This window comes from Pteronotus mesoamericanus, unplaced genomic scaffold, assembly GCF_021234165.1.
Source record: "Pteronotus mesoamericanus isolate MK-2021 breed Mesoamerican mustached bat unplaced genomic scaffold, CSHL_Meso_final scaffold_165, whole genome shotgun sequence".
NCBI classification, from domain to species: Eukaryota; Metazoa; Chordata; class Mammalia; order Chiroptera; family Mormoopidae; genus Pteronotus; species Pteronotus mesoamericanus.
This window is the reverse complement of record NW_026555307.1, coordinates 1,015,952-1,042,505: the sequence shown is the minus strand read 5'-3', so window position 1 is coordinate 1,042,505 and position 26,554 is coordinate 1,015,952. Positions and strand designations below refer to the sequence as shown.

General features: G+C 49.2%; 1 protein-coding gene across 1 annotated transcript; it reads right to left on the bottom strand.

Moving 5' to 3' along the window:
* Positions 1-562: 562 nt before the first annotated feature.
* On the bottom strand, positions 563-24,433 carry IRF8 (interferon regulatory factor 8). Its single transcript, XM_054588929.1, has 9 exons — positions 24,356-24,433; positions 20,407-20,581; positions 14,943-15,126; positions 12,132-12,220; positions 10,410-10,515; positions 9,152-9,199; positions 4,222-4,608; positions 3,346-3,461; positions 563-2,751 (listed from the first exon to the last, which is right to left on the bottom strand). The coding sequence occupies exons 2-9, from the start codon at positions 20,578-20,580 to the stop codon at positions 2,575-2,577; spliced, it is 1,281 nt and encodes a 426-aa protein (XP_054444904.1). The 5' UTR covers position 20,581; positions 24,356-24,433; the 3' UTR covers positions 563-2,574.
* Positions 24,434-26,554: the final 2,121 nt, after the last annotated feature.

Sequence of the window (26,554 nt, the reverse complement as noted above, 5' to 3'; positions counted from 1 at the left end):
GTCCCATTAAACTGGGAGCACTCTTCATGCTTGCCACACTGGGTTCCTCGTGTCCCCGCTCTACTCCCAGGACCTAGCACAACGAGCATGCGTATGAACGGGAGGATACACAGCCCCATCACATGTGGTCGACCCAACCCTGGCGGCCCTCTTATAAGTCGTTTCCAGCAGCTTCCAGGATAGCGCTATCAACGCGCAAGTCCTATCTTCTCCACACTCTCTGTACAGAAACCCAAACAGGCCCTCAGGTTCTAATAAAAACATGGTGTGCCCCACATTTTCTCCAGGAATTTCTGTACAACCTGTAAGTCTCCATACCTATATTTCTGAGGATGAGTAAAAAACAAGCAAAAAAATTCTTACAGTCACAGTGTGGTATTATTTTTTTTAATTCCCCCCATTAAAGTATCTAAAATCTGGTGAAAATGATAAAATATTTAAGTGGCTTTAAAAAAAGCAAAGCACGCATGAGCTTTAAAAAAGAGCGCTTTATTTTTAATAATGAATAAAGATCAATATATTGTTTTAAATGCGTATAAAAATAAATATTCATTTTGCATATTAAAGATGTGCTTTAACATTCATTTGTGCAACAGACAAAAGCAAATCTGCAGACTTACAAAATCTCAGGAAGCTAAAAATGTAATGCTCGCTTTATTAGCCAGAGGGTCCTCTTCCGCCGGAGTCCTCCCGCGGACATCAATGCAGACACATGCATAGGTCCTGTCATTATCCAGCCTGGCTACCCTTGCATCACGTTCACAGCAGGAACAAAGGAACAGCAAAGAGGCATCCTTGGGTTTTTCAGATTTTGCCAGAGACTTATGCAGTTACAAGGCCACGAGCTTCACTGAGCTGGAACAATATGCCCCCCAAATCCCAACTCCTCCTGCCATTTCTTCCAATGAGGGTTGACAAGTGAGCCCCCTTCTTGCTCTTTCATTGTGAGATCCTAAGTCAGGGGTGGGAGTGACCCAGGCTGTGTGATAAAGGGAAAAGAATACTGAAAAGATTCTTCTCCCCACCCCCAAGAGAGTGGAAGCAAAGTAAAAGCTCCCCCCAACCCCCCAAAATCTGCCATGGTGGGACTGAGTCAGCCAGATCAACAAACTCTGTACCACCACGAAGTAGGGTGGTGCTCGGCACGCACTGCGGGTGCCCATCTCTGCCAGCTCCAGTGCACCACACAGGACAGACAGACAAATAAGGGGCACCCCACTCTAGCCAAATATGTCTGTTTAGGGAAAAAAATGTTCACCTGCTTTTTAGTCCTGAAAGCGGTCGTGGAGATGCGGTGCACTGCATACTGGGGGGTCAGTGAGCTGGCGTGAACTACTCTCGTTCTTAAGCCAAGCCATTGTTCTCGTTCTTCTGCCCCTGGCTCTCAATTAGCATCATGATTTAGGATAAACATTTTGACACGTTCTGGGTAGTAAATGCATCTTATTTGACAGTAAGTCGGGTAAGTTCTTCCTCGGCCAAAACTGGGACTTCGCCATTGAAATCCCATTAGATGACTCTGTTGAAGTATTTGGTGTGCAGCGGGGCCGTCTTGAACCTCATGGAGTGGTAGGGATGGCAGAGGCCTACCCGCTGGCACAGCCTACCCCAGGGCCAGAGAAGTGGTGACAGGCTAACACATGTCATTCACATCCCCCAGTGCCCTCGAGCCCCACCTACACACTCAGCACCAAGGGTTAGTGAGTGGAGGAACTGAATCAGAGCCACAATCAAAAGGCTCGTACAATCCAGAATTATTTTTCGAACTTGTGGTTTATAGCCTACCCACTTTATAAAAAAAAGAAAAAAGCGTCCAAGTGGTTTATAATAGGACAATTAAAATTACAAATATTTTTTTTTTAAAACAGGGCAAAAGCATTTTTTAAAAACAGGGCAAAAGCATTTAGAAAGAGGAATACAGAGCGGTATCAGAGATGACAATTACAAAAATGAAAAAATAAATTTATCTAAGTTGGCTGGCAACAAAGCAACAAAGGGAGAATTCTCGTTGTCTGAAGATAAAAATATATCAGTTTACTTGGTGATGGAAATGCTCCTCTAGCACCAAATTCTAGGAAGACTATACATTCTCCAAACAAGCCAAAAGATTTCCTTTCACTTATTTCAGGTATGCTTGCATCTATTTTTAAATCTTATTGATATGCTTAAAAGCAAAAAGACACTTCACATTGAATCATCCACATGAAATCATAAATCTATATAGCTCTAACGAAAGATAAAGATGAAAAGCAGCTTTGATCTTCTCCAAATTTCTTTGGAAATATCTAGTATCCCAAAATGCTGAAAGGATCATGGCAACTAATGATAATTAGGGAGACATACAGGAAGTAAATGTTTTAATCAGCAATTCTGGTTATAGCTTCCAGACCAGTTGCGGCATGTCTCCATGCCCACGTCTGGACATAGTCCTCGGGGGTGCTCTTACTAAATTAAGAGCAGAGGTAGGCATCCCACCCCAAGCCAGAGGGATATGTATCTTAAATAATTACAACAGTAATTGTAATAAAGAAATGTGACGTGTGGACGGGGTGGGTGCCTGAGAGAGAGAAAGACTTAAACTGTGATCTGTTGGTTTTCTCTGAAAAAGGGTCTCTGGTGGGAGGCACAGATATCGGGAAACATCCGGAAGACCTGGTCGGGCTGGGGCTCCTCGGGAGCCTGCATCATGGACCCCACGCTGCAGTTCTTCCCAGCTTCTTCCATCAGCTGCCGGACGTAGAGTTGCTCAATCTGGAGGGATGGTATACGAGGTCAGAGATGGAGGCGGGACGTGAGGTGGGTCTTCTTTTGACCCTAGCCAGAGTCTTTGAGGACCCCAGTCCAAAGCCAGCATTCAGAACCTCCTCGTGAGTCCCAACTGAATGAACCCAGAATAGGAGGAGGCAGAGGAAGGAGAAGCGGTATTCCTACAAAGCATCTTACATATGCTTTCTCAATATTGTCCCAACCTGGTCCAAAATTCCACCGTCAGAACTTCATTGCTTTGGCTAGAGTTACATAAGGGCTTGGAAAACCTTAATCTGTCACTTAGACCATAAAGCAAAGTAGAATCTTTCTGGGAAGGAGGTTTTGATTTTGAAAAACAAACCAAACAAAAGAAGGGCTGGGGGGAGGACACAGATTGTGAGTGTCCTAGAACATGAGAAGATAGTTCAGAAGTGGCAGGAATTCACTTCTGCCGCTTGCAGGTCTCACCCAGGCCTGCTTCTGCGCACAAGTGGAGTACCCCAGTCCTTGCTGCCTGTTCCACAGCCCAAAGTAAACTGGGTCCTCGCGTGCAGGCCAGGAGATCTGGCTGCAAGCCCTAAAGCTTCCTGTTCTTACCTGCACAAGAATGAGCTTGGAGCGCAAGGGAGTCATATCTGGAAACTCTTCTCCGAAGCACAGCACCACCCTGCTGTCAGGAAGCCGGCTCTGGTTGTTGTAGAAGTGCTGCAGCTCTGGAAAGACATGAGCGGGAGGGGCGGGTGTTTGCTGCTGCTCGGTGTTTTCACACCTGGGCTCACACAGGCCACCTCGCCCGCCTTTCCAGGGCCCCTTCTCCAGGAAGCCTCCAGGGATTCTCAGGCCCGGTGGCAGCAGAGATGTGACACTAGCTCCTGGCTGTGACAGGGAGGACGCAGAGAGCTTTGGGAGCACAGAGAAGGGTTCCTACTCAGTACTGCAGGCAGCCCGACTGATTTCATACACCTTGGCCTTCTAAAAAAGACACGCACACAACGGGATGCTAATTATATGCCTCACAAATGAGAAAAGGGGACACGCCGCTCTGCTATGTGTGGGTGTTGTCCCAGGACTCAGGGTTTACAAGGTCAGCACACACCAAACCCCTGGGCCTGGCCAAGATGCAAATTCTGACCCCACAGGCATAACGGAAAGAACTGCATTGTAACCAGCTCTGGGGCAGAGGGACAGTCGGTTAAGAGCCCAAGGCGCTCCGGTCCTTAATTCTCCCAACAGCTGTGTGAGGAAGGTACCATACAGCACCTCCCAGTCTACACGCAGGGCAGTTGAGGCACAGAGAGGTTCCCCAGGATCCCTCAGTAAAAAAGTGCAGAGCAGAATTCAGATGCAGGGGCGCCGCTGCCGCAGCTGTGCCTCTGGCTCCTACATGTCCCCATGGCGACCGCGGGACCACATGGTCCTGGGAAGGAGGCATGATCTTTAAGACTCGGGCAGCAAGGCAACAGCGGTACAGACCTCGGAAGAACTGACTGGTGTCGAAGACCTTGACCACCTCGTCACGCTCCAGCTTGTTGGGCCGGTCCTTGCACAGCACAGCGTTGCCGCTGTAGAACACGCGGCCCTGGCACAGCCGCTTGACCAGCACGCCCTGCCGGCTGCTGTGCAGCAGCACGCCTCGCTCCAGGTGGCCGAACAGCTTCCGCGTCACCTGCCTCTGCCGCTCGCTGGGGATGGTGTCTGCGGGCGGGAAGCGCACCAGCTCCAGGCCCTCCGGCCCATACATCTTGCCACTGGGCAGTCCCGGCTGGCTCAAGGTCAGGCGGCAGCCCTCAGGGCAGGTCGTGGTGGTCTGGCCTACCAGCTTGCCCCCATAGTAGAAGCTGATGACCATCTGGGAGAAGGCTGCAGGGAAGGAGGGGACAGGTCAGGCACTGAGGCAAAGGGGGGCTCCCTGGTCCTTCCTGTGCAGATGCCCGGAGCCTTTCTTTCAAACTGGGGGCTTAACGTTTTGTGGGTTTAGGATCATTTTGGAGTTCTAGGAAGTCCGTGCACCCCTTCTAGAAATAATGATTTTGTAAGCATGAATAAGCACACAGAATTACTAAGGAAACCAATGATTCTGAACATAGAAAACTACCATGGTGCTCTCTGCACTTCTGGGAAGAGCTGAAAGCTGCTTCAATTTACGAGTCACCCTGAGAATAAGGCGGTTTTGACAATTTCTTAGGAAACTAGCTCCACCTCACAGGTACTGTTATGATGCTGTTATACAATGTTATACTATATATAGTACAACGTTATACTATAAAACAGATTCTTAATTTATATAAACATTAAAAAACAGATTCTTAATTTGAAATCCAGGGAGCCTCAAGGGAACTGTGAATTTGTCAAGAAAAAGATTATATCTTTATTTTCACTAAACCCTGAATTCAGATCCAGCATTTCCTTGTGTTATGCTGTAGGCAACAGGCTACAGTGATCTAGAGTAGATACAGCTATGTATCTAGGTAACATTGTAGAACATAAGTATGCCTAGGCTCTCAATCTCTGATCACCTGGGAAAAAAAAAGCCCCACTTTGATGCTGATGCATCTTTAACACCCAAGCCTGACAACCCCCTTTTTAACCAAGGGGAAGTGTTGGGGCTCTAAGCCTTGGGTGGGTGGTAACATCTGACTAGAATTTCTAAACAGTGTATCTGGTTTTCAGTGAATTTGCTTTGACCTCTGCCTTCCTATTTGTAATAAACAACACTGGTTCTCCTTTTCCAGGCACTGACAGATGGCCCCCATTTCAAATAAATTTAAGTTTTAAAATGTAAGATGTAGAGAAAATTAGGATATTAATAATAGTCCAGGTGGCGCCCACATATGAAAACCAATTGTGAAGGTGCGGCTCAATTGTCTAAAATTTGAGAACCTCTAAACTGAGATAGGAATAAAGCTAATGGGTAAATTCAGGGATACTCCTGGAAAATATGCATGTTAATAGCCTTAAACTCTAAGAATAATACACACTTTTAGGGCCAATGCGAGGCTGACCCCTGGAACCGCGTAAGCTGCGAGCCGCCCAATTCCACGGTACCCCCTAGACTTGTGAGGTGCTGTCGGGGGCGGCCTTGTGGGCGGCCACCCGCCTCACCTGGGCTAATGCCGCTGTGCACTTACAATTCCTTGGACCCTCCCACTGGGCTTTGCTCAAGAAACATTTGCTCAGTCGAATCCCGAGACGCCCCACTCCTGCCCCCAGGCCCCATTTTCTCCCATGCTGGGTTAACCGGCATTCTGGGCTCAGGCAGGGCCCGGAACCAGGGCTGCGAGTGCTCCCGTCTCACTCACTCATTTGACATTTGAGGAAATGAAGGCCCAGGTGGGGTCACCCAGCAGGGAGGGGGCAGCACCAGCGTCCGACCCCACGTCTCACTAAGCCCCATTCACCATCCTCCTACGCTCCACGTCTGCAATGTCCACATCGCCTAATGACGTGACACATTCCACTTCCCTCGCTCCGAAACAATTCTGAACTTTGTCCCAAATGAACGAAACACTCCAGAGGACTCTGCCCACACGCTGCCCCTGTGCTCTGTCGTTGCCGAGGCCTTCTTCCACACCAGTGCCTCTCGGCTGTGTGGACTGGCTGCTTGGGAGGGAGCAGCAGACAAGGTGTTCCAGGGATGCTCGGGAGGGGCTGTCCTGGTGACCCCACAGCCATGGGACAGCTTTGGCTCAGCGAAGGTTCGAGCTAGCTAGAAGGGCCTGAGCCGTCACTCGCCGCACCCTTCTGGTGAGCAGTGGGGACCCACAGAGCAGAAGCCACTCGTCAAGGGTCCCCAGGTCCTCGGTCCAGCCCTTGGCCATCCCAAGAGTCACACTGCAACCCTGTCCTGCTCCCGTGACTTCCACCCACCCAGCAAGACGGCCCTGCTACGGGACAGTCTGACCGCAGCCGCAGTGGCAGGGCACACACGCCAGAGCCTACTGCCTGGTGCGTTACCCCAGCTGTGTGGCCCGGGGCGACAGCTCCCCCGTTCTGTGCCTCAGTTTCCCTATTAACAAAGTGTAGACGATAATACAACTTCCTCATTGGGTGGCTGTGAGGATTGAATGAGCTTGCATTTGAATGAGCATATGTCAGTACCACAAAAGCAGTTATTAAATCGGTTGAAGTAGCCTGACAAAAGATTAGCTACAATACTTAGATGAGACTCCTGAAATCAATACACCACAGTCCCTGGTCTACACACACATCCCAAGTGCTATTCTGGTGCTTTGGACCTATTACCACTATTTGTCCTCACAACAATCCCCTGAGGTGGAGACTATTAACAATTATACCCATGTTCCAGGTGAGAAAACTGAGTCAAGACAGTTAAGGTGCTTGCCGTCAATGGCCCAACTGCCACCTCGGGGCCTGGGTGCACTCTGCCCCCAGCAGGCTGGCTCCACATCTGTGTTCTTAAGCACCTGGCCACACTGTCAGTTTCAGACATCACTGTTCACCCGTTATTTCAAATGCATACAGCCGAGAGCACAGACAGGCAGCCACAGCCACATTTGGATCCACCAGCACAGTGGGGTGTAGTTAACATGGATTTGCTGCCAACTTTTTATATGGGAAAATTTCACCTACAAATCCAGACCTTTGGTTCCTCTAGAAAAATGGAAAAATGAAGCCTGGCTGCGTCTGCAAGTCCACAGGGCAGGAACCACCACCAGCAGCCCAGGGCAGTGTGGTTCCCTCCCTTTGCCATAGTCTCTGCCACTCCCTATTGTCTTTCACCTGACATTTCACTGATTACATTACCTGTCCCTGCATGGCTAAGAACCGAGGACCCCTGACAACGTATTTCCATGGGGGAAGGAGCTGTGGGAACTGGGCAGAGGCGCCGACGTCCACAGCTTCGAGGGATGTTGTAGGATTTTCGCTGCGGGAGGCAGTGGCCGCGAGTCGCTCTGCTTGCTGCGTGCTGAGGCACTCAGGGATAGCTTGAGGAAGCTTCCCCCTCAGACCTTGCCTCCTCACCAGGACACCGCAGCCCGGTGCCTGGATGCTCTCCTGCCCCCGGAAAGCACTGGTCAGCAGACTCCCTGGGCCGTGGCCCAGAGCTAAGCAGATCAAAGGCCCAGTTCCATGACCCAGGGCCTCTAGGAGCTGGGCCTCTGGTGAACATGGCACTGCTCAGAGTATATCTAAAAGCAGATATCCCAGGGTTCGAACTCGGCAACCCCGCTTACCAGCTGTGTGATCTTGGATGAGCCTCAGTTTCCTGATCTGTGAAGCCAGAGTCATGACAGTCTCCAGCTCACAGGGCAGATAAGAGCCCAAAGAATGGGAGCATTGTTTGCTTTAAAATTTTCTCGCCTGGGTAAGAGCCTGCTTCTACCATCCGATACACTCATCCCATCGGGGCCTCGGTCAAGACACTTCTCTCTGAGCCCCGTTTCCTCCTCTGCGCCAGGCCTCGGACCCCTGGCCCCAGCGCTATGTGGTCCACCTTGATGAGTCAGGCTGTTCCCTTCTCACAGAGCCCGGCAGCCGTTAGGGAAGGCTCCAGCTTCCTTTACTCCGAAGACGCCATCAGTGAGCCTGAATATAAACTGCAGGGGCCACTGGCAGCAGCGCAGTCCAAGTCCCCAGCATAATTCGACAATCGCGTGGCACAGAGGCCACCTCTCTCTGCGGGGGACAGGAGCACGGATGGTACAGCCCGGGGCCATCTCCCAGGTCTGCAGCCCACAGTTATGTGACCAGAGTTTCTGAGCTGGCACAGTGGGAGTAATAACAGTACCTGCCCCAGAATGGTGGGACGCAATAGGGAGATCAGGCCGTGAAAGCCTCACCGATGATCCTGGACCAGTTAGCATTCACTCATGCTGGCCCCCAACATCACTGCCATCATCACCACGATCACCATCGTTATCGTCACCATCACTACCAACAGTATCGCCATCATTATTGCTATTAGTATTTTTATTGTTATAAACTCGGGTGTGGGAGAGACTAAAAGAAACTGACACTGGCCCCATCCACTGGCCAATATGTCCCTACCAGAAAGTTTTAAGGAAGCCACGCGTAAAGCTCACAACACTCCCCTGAGGTAGCCATCACTGTTGTTCCTACTTTACAGATGAGAAGACTGAGGTCCCGAGAGGTTCAGTTACTCTGCCTGGGGCCATGTGAGGGGGCAGAGCTGGGCCTGGAGTGTGTCTGTCCCCATACTCTCTCTCCCTGGAAAGAGTTCTTCGGGGACATTTGTTGGTCCAATCCAAGAAGAGGCTCAAAAGGCCAGCCACTTGCTCACTCCCAAACAATCAAAAGGAGGAATCAGGTGCCTGACCTCTGACACCTGATCGTGCTTGTCCAGAACCCACAACAGGTCCTCTGAGTTTTGTCCTCAAAGCGCGCCCCGCCCCCACCTCGCCCCACTGAGAGCGCGCCGTACCTGAATGGTGCGCGTCGTAGGCGGTGTACCCCGTCACCAGGGGCAAGCCTGAGGGACAAAGAGAAAAGCAGAGTCAGATGCCGCCAGCCCCAGGGGAGTGCAGGGGAAGCAGTCCAAGGCTCCCCCTCTCCAAGAGTTTCTTCAAAAGCCACATATGGCGTGCTCCTGAGGCCCTGCCACAGGCTTCCGCTGAATTTGGTGTTTTTCCCTCTCAGTGTGGCGACCCATGTTTCATAAATGCAGAAAACCAGACCTCAACCCAACCAGCATGGAGGGGGAGACTTCCTCTGTGCTGTGGGATTTCTGACCATGTGTCAGTGTGACATTGTGGGGCCACATTTCCTTCCCCCTGAGGGCTCGCTCCCAAAATACAGCCGGACTGCATGCCCACCATCCAGGGCTTGTCTCGAAGGAAGCCCAGGCCCCACCTAACTTTCTCGGAGGTGCTGCCTAGCGCAGGGACAGGGGGCTCCCCCAGCGCCCCTGATTTGATCGCACCCCACACCCTGACAAGCTTTGAGGCCCGCCAGGCCAGCTATCACCTCTTGGTCTCCCACAGCGGGGAGGGAGGGGAGAGACCAAGGGGGGAAGCAAAGGCACTCATGCTCCCAGACAGAGGGTCATTTTAAGCAGTGGCAGGGGTGAGGAGGCAGGCAGTTATCGGGAGCTAATAGGAGGGTGAATGGCTCATTTAGCTTCAAGACCCCATAGTGCTGGTCCTGGGGTCTCCATTTTATAGATGAGCGAACTGAGCCTCATGTAAGATATGCAGCTTCTGACAGAGGGTTCAAATCCAGGGCTCCGCATGAGCAACAGCCCGTTCCTGGGCCCTCCCGCTCTCCAGCTGCTCTGGGCTGTGCTTGGTTCTGAGGGGTCCCTAATGTCTGAGGAAACTGGGTCGCAGCCTGACAGACCAACAGTGGCCCCGAGCTGTGAATCCCCTCTGGTCTTGGAGACGTTCACTGACTCCCTCCCCACAACCTCCCTAGGGACGGGGGAGCGGGGGGGGGGGGAGGGCAAGGGGGGAGGAGCAGACACCTCCTATGGGAAAGACATGTGCAGCTTCCTGGGAGGCAGAGGCGAATGGGGCTAAGGGCGTGGCTCTGGGTGGCCTCCAGAGCCACCTCTCTGGGCTCAGTTACCTTCAATAAAACATATCAGTACCCCGCCCCCACCCCACCCGGACGGCTAGAAGGCGGAAACTGTTCCAAGTCCAGCCCCACACAATTTGTGAGGAGCCCTGGGCCCCCATCCTCACCTGCACTGGGCTGCTGCACCCACCAGTCTGGGAGGAGCTGATTCCTGCAGGCCTCAGGCGGTGACGGGCTCCTTTTGACCATCCCCATGTACTCATCCACAGAAGGCTGTGGGACCAGGGACAAGAGAGAAGACAGTGCAGTCACCAGGCTTCCAAAGCAAGACCCCGGTGTTATAAAGATGAATGGCTTATGCTTAGCTAAAACTGTATCGTCACCTTTAGCTCATAATACAAAAGGGAAGTTTTAATTTGCATCTTGAAAGATCCAAGAAAAGCCCTGGCTGGTGCGGCTCAGTGGACTGTGTGCTGGCCTGCGAACTAAAGGGTCTCGGGTTCGATTCCCAGTCGGGGCACATGCCTGAGTTGCGGGCAAAGTCCCCAATTGGGGGTGCACAAGAGGCAACCACACACTGATATTTCTCTCCCTCTCTTTCTCCCTCCCTTCCTCTCTCTACAATTAAATAAATAAAGATCCAAGTGGAATGTCTTATTCCAGCAGGCTTAGTGATCAAAACACGTGACTGAATTACTAGCCTCTTCGGGGCCCCTGATAAGTTTATTGTCTTTTTACATGAAACTGCCCATTGCACATTCTAGGACATCAACGCACCCTGACACTGAACAGACTCTTGAATAGACTCTGCTGCGCTTTTAGCGAATCTCACTCAGTGTGCCATGTCTAGATTTTCCATCTCTGACCCATTTCTTAACGAAGTTGGTAAATCCAGTTAGTTTTTGTAATCTGCTTTTTGAAATCTGCTTTTCCTGTGATCCTGGTGCACCAATCCGGTTATCTCAGTCTCTTAGCTGAGTGGGCAGAAAAGCCTCATATGCAAAACAGGACATTGTTGGAGACTCAAAGCCAGGAATTCAGTGGGTCTGCTGCCAAAGACCACCCAGAAACTTAAGAGCTGCCACGTGCAGAAAAGTGAGGCAGCTTAGAGTAGACTTTATTTTGTTATCTGCATTTTCGGACCGCCAAGCTACTCCCAAGGATTCTGGCACTGCTGTGTGAATTATGACTTTATATAACACCCACACCACCTTTGTTAAGGGCTCCAGGGAATTATTTTAGCTATGTAACATCCACCTCGTAATAGCCATAAAAAACATAGTTAAAAGGCCAAAGGTAGGAGAAAATGACATCCAAGTACACCAAAACCCATTGCCTGAAGCCCCATTAAGCCTTTCTTATAGCATATTCACTATGACTTTGCATACAATTCTCACAAGCTTGGTCAGACAGATTTCCAACCCATCAAGGATGAAAAGCTGTGTATTGGAAGACAGACAGCCCACCAGCCACAAGAGCTAGTCCAATAATCATGCCATAGGGACAACCCCAAGCAAGGAGGAACGTTTACATTTTGTTCACTGCAATCTGCTACAAAGGCAAGAAAATATATGATGCATTACAAAAGACTGCCATTCAGAATGTTTAAATGCAAAAAGTCTAGAGCTTAAGGGCACATCACTGACACAGAGTGAGCAGCTCAGCCCCAGCCCTGGGGACTACAGAGGGGGCACCAGGTGGAACGTTGGCAGAGGCTGGCCTCACACAGGCAGCCCAGTCCTCTCTCTCTGTCGGGGTGGAGACAAGGTTTGCCGGGAGAGCCCGAGGGCCTGGATGCCTTGGCAGGACAAGATCGATGCCACTGCTCACCAAAACACACCCGGCTTCCGCTGTCAGGCCGGACCTCTGGAAATGCTGTCTCCACTTACCTCCTTGATCAGTTCGTCAATTTCAGAGTGACCGCACTCCATCTCAGTGACTTCGTTCACGCAGCCTGGAGTTGCCACACCTAATTTGCCTACGGAAAAGCAGACAAACACGACAAAATGTGACCATAGCACTGACACATCATCACAACCATCGTTGAAGCCATAATCGGTGGTTGCTGTTTTGTTTTGTTTTTTAATGCTGAGTTGAAGGAAATAAAAGTCAGTAAGTGTCTTCCCTAGTTTGGGAAAGGCCTAGAAATTATTTTCTCATGCTTCTTCAGTCATCTGATCAGCAGAATCAAAAGAGAGAAGTTGGGTGTTGTTGCTTCTAACACTTGGAGGACAAAGGCAACACTTTAGTCTCTTCCTTCTGTTTGCTGGGATCTAAAATGAATTCATATTAAAGATCCTTTATACCATATCCTGACCAGTGTGGCTCAGTTGGTTGGGCATCACCCAGCAAAGTGAAAGGTCACCAGTTCATTTCCTGGTCAGGGTATATGCCTGGGTTGTGAGTTCAATCCCTAGTCAAGGAGTGTGCATGAGGCAACTGATCAATGTTTCTCTCCCTTTCTTTCTCCCTCCCTTCCCCTCTCTCTAAAAATAAATAAATAAAATATTTTTAAAAAGTATCCTTCACATCAGGCATTTTCCACTGTACAGAGGTTAAACTTACAAGCTAGGTACTTGAAGACGCTTGAAGGTTTCCTAGCAAAATGTGTTTGCAGCTTAGAGTTTCTTTTTTTTTTTTTTTCAGGTTAATTGGCAGGAAATCTCTTTTTGGCCTTTCCAAATATACACATGTACATCTGTACACACATGCCACGCACACGCACAGCATGCCACAAAGACTGGCCCATGCCCAGTTCGAACCCGCCTATGACGGGAATCACTATACGTGCATGAACATTTCCACAAAAGGCACTCTGGATCAGACAAGTTTCTTCCTTGTTTTTATGCCTCTTTCATGGCCAGAAACTCGCCTCATTAAGTTTATCAGTGAGATGTATTCTAACCCATGAACACTCGTTTGCTGGAATTCATTAGTCCCAATGATCTATAGAGTTGGCCTATAGTTTCATCCTCACTGAATTTTTATTCCATTTTGATAGATTCAAGAATTCACTTAGAAGCTGTTGATGGGGGAAGTAGAGGTCAGGTGGGGCACCTCCCATGTAGCTTGCAAACCACTGAAGTACAGAGGGGAATGGGTCCATGCAGGCATTATGCAAATGCAACGTTTCTTTGCCCCCCTGAGAACCTGTTTCTTTAACATCCACCCTTGCAGGTGATGCTGGCTGCACTCTATGCTATAAACAAGTTAGGGTCACCTGTCCATTCAAGCTTGGCTGATCCTGGGGGTAGGGGAGTAAGAGAAACTTCTCTATTCCTTCAAATCACAATTTACTTTGTGATGACACAAAAAATATCCAAAAACTGGGAAATACAGCAGAAAGGTGACTGTTCGGCCTTTCAAAACTATTCTAGAGGATTATCTAAGAAGTTTCCCCTGAGAGTTATCTGATTTTTCCAGGGCAAGGCCAGTGTGTTTGACTTACTGCTGACTATCGATTAGGCTTCAGACTCAGTAAACCCAGGTGTTAATTTATAGCCAACTAGGCTACAAATGACCAGTAGAAAAAAATCACAGCCAAACTATGGTTAGACTGCCAGGTCAGATGCTCACGGGTTTGGTCAGCCTTCTGTCCTTTGCTGGCCACGTATGCCAGTGTGTCACTATCTGTTGAACAATCTTTGTCATTGTGCGGGTTCCCACATTGATTAATGACTGAAATAACTCTCTGACTCAGGCTCACTATATATTTTTTAGGTCACAATTTTAACTTTTTAAAAATTATACATCAACATTTTTAACCCTCCCACAGTGCAAAGAGCTCAAACTCAGAACTTCTGCATAGCCCTCAATAGCTGTCGAGGGCTCTATTCCTTTCGGGACTTTCTGGACTACTAATAGACTTTTTCGAAGGAGAAAAGAATGCCATGCCAATATTCTAATTGCTACATCTAATGGCTAAGAAAATCAGTGTGTTAACAGAACGTTTTAAACCAGAGATGGCAATTAGATTGTATCTCATGGGCCAGCTCTGATTCATAGCAGCCGCATAAGACACTACTTTGAAAAGGATTCTAAGGCCAGATCTGAGCTCCATACATCCTGATTGATTAGTGATGTCTACCTAGAGCGGGGAGTCAGGTCTTGGGGGATGTGCAGCCGTGGTTGCTATCCGTGCTTTAAATTCTTCACAAATGCTTCCCTGGGATTTTAGAGCAGGAAGAAACTTCAGGAATTATCACATCCTGAGTTCTCAAACAATGATCAGGATCTAACAATATCCTGAGTTATAGCAATGAAACTTAAAGCACCACCATCTGCAAATTCCCTCAAGAACTTTCCCCTCTACCCCAGCCATCCCTTCTTTATCCCCGATTTTCCCCTAGCCTCCGCTGAGAGGTGCTAAAAAACAAAAAGAATCCCTTCCACGCTGTCAGAGGATCTCTGCTCCTGCCCAATCTCATGCCTGGGATGTCCTGCAACTCACAACCTCCCCGCCCTTTCCTCCCATCATATCCGCCTCTCGCGCAACTGGAAGCTGCCACTTGCTCAGTGGGTGAGGTCAGTGGAGAGAGATCTCTGTATCTCCTTATACAAAGGAGAGAATTACTTTGTCTAAAACCACTTGCCCCAGACCCTGTGGGTGACAGCTTCCAGCCCAGGCCCAGGCCCTCCCTTGGTGGCGGCTGTAAGCTAGGCAGCCTCTGTTGGACTGAGTGCCCATCCAGGATAGTTACATTTTTGCTCTTCCTCTGGGACGATGCGGTAAACTTTGTATGGCTCGGAAATGTCCAGCTGGGACCGGTCTGTCACTTCCTCAAAATCTGGACTCTTGTTCAAGGCACAGCGTAGCCTGGTCTTCCATGTGGCTGGTTCAGCTTTGTCCCCTTCCTTAAATTTCCCTTTAAAAACTGCCCAGGCCTAAAGGAAAAGAAAGCAGCATGTGAAACACACAGCGGGCCCCTCGACCACAGGTCTCCGCGGCCACAGTCCGGACCAGCCCATTCTCGCCGTCCTGAAAGCCATTTCTTGGCTATCAACCCTCATTCAAGGAATTTCAAGGCTCAGAGACCGCCATCCAACCACTCTCTTCAACGAAAGTAAAAAGACCCAGGCCAGGAAGGGGTCCTCCAAGATCTCCCAACTGAGCTGAAATTGGAACTCAGCCCATGGCTCCTCCCCCACAGAAATCCTTCCCTGGACCAGAGAGCCAGGAGGAGCCTGAGGTCAAGTAGCACAAGGAGGAAGTAAGTGCACTTGGTTTCACTAGAATGTTCAAAACAAAGAACAATTTGTTTTTTTTTTTTTCCTTTAATCACCCCTAGCATGAAAATTTAGCATGAAAAGGAAACATTTGCAAAAATTCTGAGTGTGGTTGTCCACTGCCCTGCTACTTTTAATAGAAATTTTGTTTTGCATTTTGGCATTTATTCAAGCCTTCCCCTCGTCTCCCCAGGGCACTGTTTAAAATGCAATGAAATGTTTTCCCTCTCTGTTGGTTATTTGTTGTTTTTTTTTTCCACATCTCTGTCTTCTGACCTCTCCAAACCTTAAACTCTGAACTAGGAACATAGATTCTAAACTGGACACTTAAAAGTCAACATGTAGAATGAGGCATCATTAAGAAAAAAAAAAAAATCTGCCTGTGAATCAAAGGGTCACAGGTTCGATTCCCAGTGCAGGGCACATGCCTGGGTTGCGATGCAGGTCCCTGGTAGGGGGTACGCCAGATGCAACCACACAGTGATGTTTCGCTCTTTCTCCCTCCCTTCCCCTCTCTATAAATAAATAAATAACATCTTTAAAAAAAAAATCAAACATGTGAATGGGCATAGTTGTCATTTCAGAATTGGAATACAGGAAACATCCATTACGAGGGCACTACTGTCAGGTGAAAATAACCTTTGGCATTGGGCGTAATCAGACACACCTTCTAACCTAAAAGAATACCAGATCAAGAGGGAATTCTCAACTCCACTCGGGGAAACGCAATTCCAAGGGGTGACCTCCCCAAGGTGGCCCTGTCTGGGATTAACGCCAGCTGCCCTGAGTGCAACCCGGTGGCTCTCCACTGCAGCAAGCGTCCTCCCGCTTAATGACAATCCCCTGGGAGCTCGTAAAATGCAGAGTCCTGGGCCTGCCCCTCAAAGCTCTCATTCGCTGGGAGGGGTTAAGTCTGTGAACCTGCATCTTTAGCCAGCATCCCAGTGATTCTGATTTAGATGGCCAGGGGACCACAATCCCAAAAGCCCCAAAGCTCCCCTACAAATCACAGCTCCACTTAAAGTAGTCTCGGATTTTTTCCTCCTCGTAGAAGATAAGACTTCATAGTTCACTGCCAAAGTGCCCTCCTCCATCTGCGCCCAGAGCTCAGATTTTGCATCTTTGCCTCAGGCAAAGAAACTGTTAGAACATTCCTACCAGTGGGTGTGAGTGGTCACTTCCCTATCTGACGTAGATGAAAAACTCCCCTTTATGTTTAAAAGTTTAAGTGGTTTTTCAATCCTTTTCGATCCTTTTTTCAATCACTTATTAACTGTATCACAGACCATGCGTGGATTTCTTTCTTCAGAGAAATATAGGAGCAAACTATGGACACACTGAACAGTAATTTCAAATATTACATTAAATCCACGTGTCTCCGCCTCTGCACTCCTGACATTTGGGGTCAAATCAGTCTGTGCCTGGTTGGATGCCTAGCGGTATCCCTGGCCTCCACCCACTAGACACCATTAGGACCCCTATCCCCATTGTGACAACCAAAAATGTCTCCAGACATTGCCAAGTGTCCCCAGGGAGGTAAAACCATGCTACACACATGTGCATGTGCGCGCGAGAACCACTCAGCTAATCTGTATTACAAATGGACCTTGAAAAGCATGGACTCGGGGGCAATGATAGGACCAGCTGGTGCTCACCCACAACTGCACGGCCTACAGGGCCCTGGCATACTCACTGGGTCATTCAAGGCTCACACGCTCCCCATGAAGACAGCCAGGGCATCATAAAGCAAAGCAGGGCCCATGGGCAGAAAGTGCCCCGGGCTGGTATCAGGCACCCCGCTTCCAGCCTCCACTGCATCCCTTTGAGGGTTGTCAGGCTGTCTCTAAACTATCTCCCAGCCGGGTGATCTGTCAAGACCCTGGAGCTAACCCCAGAGAGAACGGGGTGATTCTGAGTCCCACCAGCAGCCGCTACCATGGCTGTCCCGTCCCCACCATAACCCGCGCCACCCGGTCCCAGGGTGCTCTGCGCTCCTCAGTGGCCAGCAGAGACCCGGGGACGCGAACTCTTCCTGATTCACCATGACCATCTCATCGTGTAGTTTAAAAGTCAAATGCTATTTTGTCCTCAAAAGCCTACTGAATTTGAAATATCTGTGCTTCTAAGTAACTTCTAACCCATTCAAGACTATCACAATGCCTGGTCTTTGAGAGAACCACCAATGAATCATAAACCCCTCCCCCTTAACTTGATTTCCTCCACTCAGCATTATGAAAAGGAGGCAAAATACATTTTTTTTAAAAAATGTGAGCCTGTATCAGGGCCTCATCAGTCTACTCAGGGACAGTACAAAATGAGCTAAATGTCTTTTTCAAAAATCTCACATCTCTGGTCTACACCACGAAGCTGACCTCAGAGTGGTGCCTGTGGGCAATGCAGGAGTCTCTGGTACAAGAAGCTGCTTGAGATCCACTTACTTAGGCAAGAAAACACTACGGTTTTTCTTAACTCATACATTTTTAAAAGGTTTTCTTGGAATGAGTGAGACAAAAAGGTTCTTGAGTTCACCAGAAAGTCCCTGAGGTGGTTCTATGTAACCCAGGCCTGCCTAGAGACTTCTTCCAGCAGCAGATGTTTGGTGGGCGCTGCAGAGCTACACCCCTCAGAAGATGGAGGGAGGGCGCTAGCGCAACTCAAGGAAGCGCCACATGGCTTCTTCCCACCTGTGCTTCACCAGCCCTGGCTGTCGCCCTCCCAAGGCCGCCCAGCTCTGGGTGGGCACCCAGGTCTCCCTCCCACCCCCATTCCTGCTGAGATTGTACACACGTTTCAGATTGCCACATGAGAGACTGCGTAATCAACGGAAACATTGGGAATCTTGCACATTTTTCTCAATGCTGTTGAAACGGCCATGAAGCACATTGCATAAGATGTATAAATCTGGGGCTTTATTTCATTACCCCCAGAGTATAAGTCGAAGCAGGGAGCAGCGTGAAGGAAGAGGACTTACATCTCCACCAGCAAGCCGCGAGCCAGGGTTAGGGGGCCTACTGGTCCAGCCCCCTCCACTGACCCCCCCCATGAAGAGGCGTTACTGATGGACAGCCTGCATCCGTGCCCCCCGCACCCCACACTTCTGCCCAAATCTGTTCATCCCGGCCCTGGTCAGCTCCCAGGGGGGTTCTCACGGTGGCAAGGGAAAGCGCTCCCCCAGGAGGCATCCAGCAATATCAGAGGCATTTTTGGTTGTCACATTTTGCGGGGGGCAGGTGTTGCTGGCATCTAGTCGATCGAGGTCAGGGATGCTGCTGAATATCTTATAGGGCAAAGGACGGCCCCAAACAAGGAACAAATGGCCCTAGATGTCACCCAGGCCGAGGCTGAGGCACCCTGGCTCATAACCACCTATAATCTAGAATTCCCAGCTGACTGGATAGGCCTTGGGCACTGTTTATATTTAGCTACAGTCATTCCCAAAAGTAGTTCACCATAATGTTAAAGGCAGAAAACCTCTACAAGAGAGGAATCACATTCCTCCAACAACGAGAAACGAGGCACCAGCAGCTCAAAAACCTGGCAGAGTCCTGGCTCCTGACCTGGGGTTCCTGATGGGAAAAATCTGCTAGACGGACATTCAGGTCCCGTGGGGCCCCTTGGAGGTGAGTGCAAAACACCCACACGTGCCCACTCTTCTTGGAGAGGGCCAGTCACTGGCATCATATTCTCAAAGAGATCTGCAACTCCAAGTGACAGATTTAACCAAACGGTAGATGTCAGACAGAGACCTGAAGGAGGTTAATGCCCCATAACCAGCTCTGACCTACTTATGCTCCACTCTGAGATGAAGCTATGATCTTTTGTCATTTTTTATTTTTTTGTGTCAGGAGACAAGTCATCCCTGGCAAAGAGTCATGTTGCACTGAGGTCCTGCAGGACTCGGCTCCCTCATTCATCCAAGGTCTCGGGTCTGATGCTGGCCCTCCACAGCTCAGCCTCCCCGCTCCTCCTCTATGCCCACTCACTCTGCCCAGGGGCCCACAGAACTGGTGCACACACAGCAGCAGTCTGCAGCCCGGGCTCTGAGTCAGACCACCTGCAGCGCACCTGTTCGCCAAAGGTGAAGCCTGGGCTCACCTTGACCTAGGGCTCCAGATCGCTTAGACAGCGGAGGCTGTGCTTCTGGAGCCTCAGAAGAGCCCACAGGAGGCTCTGATGACCTGCTGGGCTGCAGAGCTGCACTGCTCCGGCTGCTGGCTCCTCTGCCTGAACCGAGATGCAATGGCAAAGGAACCTCTGTTTATCGGTACTGCTGGGGGTTGGGAGCACGGGCTCAGGGATGGGCTGCCTGGGTTCAAACGCTGGCTCTGTTCTCCAAGAGATGTGAAATCTTAGGCAAGTCACTCCTCTCAGGGACCCTACAGAGCAAGGACAAGGACAGCACCTCCTGCATAAGACTGTGTGAGAGGAAAACACAAACCCTGGGGGACCAGGCCTGCGGCAGAGCAAACTCTCAGCCAACACTGGCAGTCACAGTGCAAATGGTAGAACCACACAGCAAGTCCCTCAGCGCTTGGGGTGCTCACTTATTCTCAAGGGAAGTCAGGCTGCTTGAGACACCTGCTGCAGGACATCCCATATGACCCAGCCCAGAAGTAATGACAGTTGGTGTCTCTCTCGCTGAGCTGACCCCACATTGCCAAACAGAAGTAATAACTTTGCAAGAATGAAGTGTCCTCAATCTCATCAAAATAAAAAAAAAAAAATGCCACCAATACACAACTGACTTCACAGTGATTAAGTCATATAATAGATACCTAGGATGTTTTTTTAGACACATTCTGCACTCAGTCAATGTTTGTTTTTAAAAATTGGATTAATTTCAAGAAAATAAGACAGTTGTCACTCCACCTCTGCACTGGCCAGTGAGGGAAGACGGAAACTACGCTCATGGTCAGAGGAGGGAAGTCCAGTCTTTACCTTGAAAATGGAAGCATCCACTTCCTGATTATAATCTTGTTTGCCAGCGTGCTTCCAGGGGATCCGGAACATGCTCTTCTCATCGTTTTCCCAAATCAGCCCTGGGTACATGTTGCTGTCAATTTGTTCTATCAGCCACTGGCGCAGCCGCCGGCCTCCGTTCCGGTCACACATCCTTGCAGAGAAAAAAACATATTCTAAGACAGTACAAATATTGTCTCATTCATCACAGCACCCCAGGTACTTGACAGCCAAGAAATGCTAACAGGATAATCGGAGGGCGGCAGCACAGGCGCCAGCTGGCAGAAACCCACCGCTCCAGGAACCGGGGCCACCTGCCCTGCAAAGACAATGCCGCCAGGACCTCCGAGGCCTGAATGAAAACTGAAAGCTCGTGGGGAGCCTCGCAGCTGCTGGCACCCAGAGACTGGCCCCGTCTGTGGTTCTGGCTGTGCCCTTTCCAGCTTCCACGCCACGTTCCCTTCCAGGCATCTCTAACGGCATCATTGCGTTTTCAGCACGAGACAGAGAAAAATCATTTTTACGTCTTCAGGTCCTTTCCATGAGCGCCCAGCACTCTAGGAGCCAGTTCCACTACTCAATGCCCAGTCTGATCGGTGTTTGTGAGAAAAGTGCACAGTTGTGATCTCCAAGTAGGAGGAAAGTCTCAGGCCATCCTTCTACGTCAGTGATTTTCAGCCAGTGTGCCACGGTTGTTTAAACGTGCAGTACCTGACTATGCAGTCAGGGGCACTGACCTCTTTTCCCTTAGACTGTCAAATAAAAAATGACAACAGCCAACAGAACAATAGCCATCTGGTGTGAATGAATCAAAATTGTACCTATTTTGTTTGTCAGATCAGCAAAAAATGCATTTTTTTTGGCATGCCAGGGAATTTTAGTCATTAGTTTATGTGTGCCATGAGATAAAAAAGGTGGAAAACTGCTGTTCTAGATCATTCCTTCACAGCTGGTTTAGGGATGACAGCATGAGTTTGGGGAGGACAGAGCTGGGGTACCATTAGAATCCTGCCATCTCTCAGCTGGGTGACCTGGGAGCATCATTCAACTCTGAAAGGTCAGCTACACTAGCTGAAACACTGGGGCAATTATCAGTGCTTGACATCATTTAGTGAGGGCTCAGGCAATGCACATAAAGCATCTAAGACAGTGGCTGCACCTTTGAAGATTTTCTCCAAATAACAGATGTTATTATTATCCCAACTTTCCACCTCAGGAAGTCTTACACCCAATTGAGAGATAGCAGACAAGCATGAGGAAATCAACTGCAGCTACAGACAAAGTTAACCCAGGTAGACTCCTCCAGAATGCACCAAAATTGGGGGACCTCAGCATCCCAGGCACCCAAAGACATCCTTTGGAAGAGCACTCCTGCCACATGAGGCAGCTGTCCCAACAGCACAGAGAATAAGAGAAAGCAACCATGCCGTATCAACTCATAGCCCACATTTACAAGAACAGGGGTGGAAATCCCCTAGGCAGTTGGACAGACGCCCACCCAAAAAAAAAAAAAAAAAAAGAAAAGATAGCGCTTCTACTCTTCTGATTAAAATGTGACCTCTCTGGGCAAACAAGTTTGAAACAATCGGCAGCAACAAAACATCACGTTCCCAAGAATATGGTCACATTCAGAGCCATGCTGGTCCATAAAGCAAGAAGTGGGTGTTATGAAAACTCCAGCTACCCTGCAGGTGGCGCTGGGGTGAGAGAGGGCAGCCAGGTCCTGGAGAGAAAGAGGAAAGGCCCGGCGAGCACCTAAGGTAACTTTTTCATCCAATAACCCCAGCTGCCCAGTTGTGGATTTAAAAGGAGTGAAGTGTGTGAAATAGGGATTGGACTTCGATTTGAAAGCTGTAGACTCTAGCAAAGGCTGAACTCTAACTAGACCTTGGGTAGGTCACTTGAGCCTCTCTGTGAGGCTCTCCTCACCTTGAAAGCGAATGGATCTCAAGTGTCCCAGAATTCTAAAACAGTCCCTCGCGTTTATAAATTATGGGACAGATTCGGGAGAAGCACCTAATGAGAGGAATGAAATGACACCACCAACTCCCCCCAGGAAACAACGTGGCAGAGTAGAGGTTCCTATGGGTCTTCCCTGTTGAAAAGGCAGGAGACTCCCCTCCCTTGAGGGAGGACTGTGTGGGGGACAAGGACAGGGGACCAGAACCCAAAAGAAAGTTGGTGTCTGTGGATCTGTCAATTAAAGGACATGTTTCTGTTCAATTAGCATTTTGCTCACCCCCTTGGTACAAGGTTCACAGACTAGGGCCCATGTTCCAGGAGTATCCTGAAATGAAAAGCAATATTTTGTTTGTATGGGCTTTTTTTTTTTTTTTTTAGAAAGTGATCAACACCTTCTCATTGGGATTTTTAATGGAGTCATAACCCTAAAATTGTTAAGGACAACTCTCTTGGTGACTTATAAGGGAAAAAAGAGAGGAAAAAAGTAAAAGAGATGACATTAAGATGAAGAGTAAGTCATAGACTATAAAAGCCGGAAAAACTTTAGAAATCATCTAATCCAGCCCCTCTTTGTTAAAAAATGAAAAAACTGAAGCCCAGAAAGGCACCCCAAGCCCTGGCTGGTGTGGCTCAGTGGATTGAGTGCCGGCCTGCGAACCAGAAAGGCACCCCAACCCCTAGACACCCACAGGGGAGTCTTAGTTTACTCACTCTGCAGAAAAAAAATCCATAGTGAAGTTATACGATCTCATAACATGGTCAACCTCACCTGAATTTTCAATGAGCTCACCCTTAAGATCCTAAGCAGGATTAAAAGCCTGAGATTCTAATACAAAGAAGATCCATAATTATCTATTAAACACTAACAAATTAATTCCACCAAATGCTGAGCCAGGAAAAATTTATAAGCCCAGTCACATGTTTATAACTTCCTCTTCCTTGATTTTTAGGTAATAATTCTCTTTATAGGCCAAGTCCTATCTGGAGCGAATCTGCGCCCGATAAATGGGTCCGGGGGTCAGGCTTCCCAGGCGGGAGGTGATAAGAGCCCAGCCCAGGATGAGCCAGAGAGGTGGCACGGGACTCACCTTCTCCCACTCCTCTCAGGGCCCCTGGGCATTTGCTGGGGCCACCACAAACCCCCGTCACCTAGAGACCCAAAAGCATCAAAGCCATTTCTCCCTCTGGCCCCAGTCCTGCCAAAACGACTAAACTACCCCTAATTCTTTTCATGGGGGACCCTGCCACAACCCAAAAGGACACTCTCAGAACCATGCTTTAAAGACCGGCTCCTAATTTAGGTTTAAAAAATGGTGTTATACCCCCTGGCGCCTCCCATATGTTACGGGAATAGTTTAAAATTCGGTCTCTGCATTCAGAAGCACTCCATAGCTCTGGATAAGTAACCTATCTCACCTTAGATATGTTACTTTGCCTTTACACCAAAACGTCATGTTAGTTGTGACACCATACAGACTTCTTTGCCAAGGCTGTGATGAAGGCAAAGGACGTCAAACCCCACTCAGTAATTGTCATCAATCAGAATTTAAAAATCCAGTCGGCCCGTTTCACAAGCTAACCCACACAGGCGCTGCTGGTTATTGGGCAGTTTCAGAGCAATGACCTCCAAGTATTATTCCATGTGAGATAGGGAGTAGATCTCATAATAAAGGGTATTTCCCTTCATTATATGGAACATTCTAAAGTAGACCATGCAAGCCAGATTTTAAGAAAAATAAGATTTTTTTAAAAATTCTTTAGGGGCAGCCATACAATGATCAACAACTTGGACCTTCCGTTTAGATTCAAGAGGAATAGAGGAGTGGGAGAAAAACAGAGGTGGGGCTGCCGTCGCACTTGCCCGGAGACGGGGCGGCAGCTGTCCCCGCCCGGCCCACTGTCTCGGCCCGCCCGGACCTGGCCGCGCCGCCCAGCCCTCGCCCACCCGCCGGCCCTTGCCTCCTACCCGCCGCCGTGCGCGCCCGGCCTGCCGCCAGCCTTCGGTGCAGACCTCCGCGTTCCCACGCTCGCCGCCGCCCTCGGGAGTTGCGGCCTCTAGCTCCGGCGCCCGAGTCTATTTAAGGTTGGGGCGTGTCCGGGGAGCCAGGCACGGGTCTTTCAGCCAATGGTCGCGGGAAGGTCGCCAGAGCCACCCAATGGGCGTGGCTCGCCTTGCTGGCCTCCTTCCGAGAAATCACTTTGGTGAAAGTACAGAGCGATTTTTGAGTCCCGGCGTCTTCCGGGGTCTGCGCTGAGGGTCCGGGGGCGGCGCGGGACCTCCGTCCCCGCTGGAATTCCCGAGGGGCCGCGGGGGCGTCCGCGGCCCAGATCAGGGTCAGAGGGGACAGTGGGAGTCTGAGATGGAGGTCAAGTCGCTGCCTGGCCGTCAGGGCGGAGGCTGAGGGTCAGATGCTGGAGATCAGGGCTGTGAGGTGGGTTGTGGATGTCAGATGGCAGAGGTCGGGTCGGAGGGGGAGGTCTAGGCTGGGATGACTTGGGCGCAGAGGTCAATACTGCAGACAGTTGCTGGTCCCCGCGGAGGGATCCCCAGTACCCACCCAGGCCATCTCTTGGAATACGACCAAAGGTCCCCGAGCTGCATGGGAGGCATCCCCCATTTGGATGAAGCCTCTGGTAAAACACCCAGTGACAAACAGTCCACTTGAGATGTGGAAAGGACCAGCCACTTACAGACCGGGTTCTAGATAACCAGGCGCTTGCCCTTGACCGCCAGGAGTGGCAGGAGAAAAATGCCTCGTTTAAAAAAAAAATTTTTTTAAGTGTCTGACACCACTGCCCTCTGAAGATCAGAAATAAAAACGAGAATGTCTAGCATGTTAGTGCTAGAATGTCCAATTAGGGAAATTTTCATCATAAATTATTCCCCCCCCCCCCCCCCGCAAAAAAAAAAAGTCGTTTTGTTGAGATAGGACCCCCTGTGCGTCCAAGTCTTGTGAGAGTGGATTGAGGAAACGACGCCGCTGACAGAAAGGAGAACAGGAGTCCTGGAAATAGAAGGGAGAGGGGTGCTCTCCCTTGTTCTGCTCTGGGTCTCTTAGAATAGAAGAAAATGAGAGTCTCGATTGACTTTTATTGCCTAGTTGGCCAATCATACACAAGCAGCAATGTTTACAGGGTCATTCTATTCAATAGACTTTTCAGGGACCTATGAAAATGTTTGAGACTGAAAAAAATTTTTTATTGGCCCAAAACTGCAAAAAGTACACTGCGAATTTGAAGTTCATATCGTGCAAAGAAAGGTCCCCATAACATAACATGTCAACTTCATAACTGTAATTTATTTATTGATAAACATTTCAGTATAACCACGTGTAAGTTAGAAATCACTTAGTAAGAATTTCCTAATACCATGATTGCCAGGAAGTCACAGCAATTACAAATTAAGTTCCCTGTCACCAAATAAGTTCAAATGAAAACTGTTTTTCTTAAAGGTCAAATTCTTTAAGAGTATTTAGATAATGTGGGCGTAGTTTAATATATTTGTTATGATGTGGGATGAGCTTCCAGAACTCGGCGTGCCTAGGACGTAAGAAGTTCTTAAAACAGCCTGCCGTGTGTGTTTATACTCGTATCTTTTCACGAATGTGCCCCTTAAGCCTGCCCAGACTCACGTACCTACAGCTTTCGCTGCTCAAAGATGAGTGCTCAAGTTCCAACCTAACACCCCACTTAGGTAAAGATAGGAGCAAAGCACATAGAGCTGTCATCTCTGGATGGGTCACAGCATACGTTATTGGCAGTAGGTGTCACTATATACATTACAGAAATCATTAACAATACACTGGCTTGCATTAAAACTGATCCTGAAACCCCGTATTTTCTTTTTCATTTTTTAATTTTTTTAATGTATTTATTTTTTGACAGAGGGGAAGGGAGGGAGACAGAGAGGGACAGAAACATCAATGTGTGGTTACCTCTCACATGCCCCCTACTGGGGACCTGACCCGCAACCCAGGCATGTGCCCTGAGAGGGAATCGAACCGATGACTCTTTGGTTCACAGGCTGGCCCTCAATCCACTGAGCCACACCGGCCAGGGCAAAACCCCATATTTTCAGTGTGGTGATTCCTCGCCACCGAGCAACAATTTCTAGCCTTATCTGTTTAGTTCTGTTCTTATGTAATGGGCATTTATTGAGCAACTG

Coding starts and splice junctions, on each gene's coding strand:
- IRF8 (XM_054588929.1), bottom strand. CDS start 20,580: ATGTGTGACCGGAACGGAGGCCGGCGGCTGCGCCAGTGGCTGATAGAA. Junction 15,127..20,406: donor TGGATGCTTCCATTTTCAAG/GTAAAGACTGGA, acceptor CTTTTCCTTTAG/GCCTGGGCAGTTTTTAAAGG. Junction 3,462..4,221: donor CACCAGTCAGTTCTTCCGAG/GTCTGTACCGCT, acceptor ATGTCTTTCCAG/AGCTGCAGCACTTCTACAAC.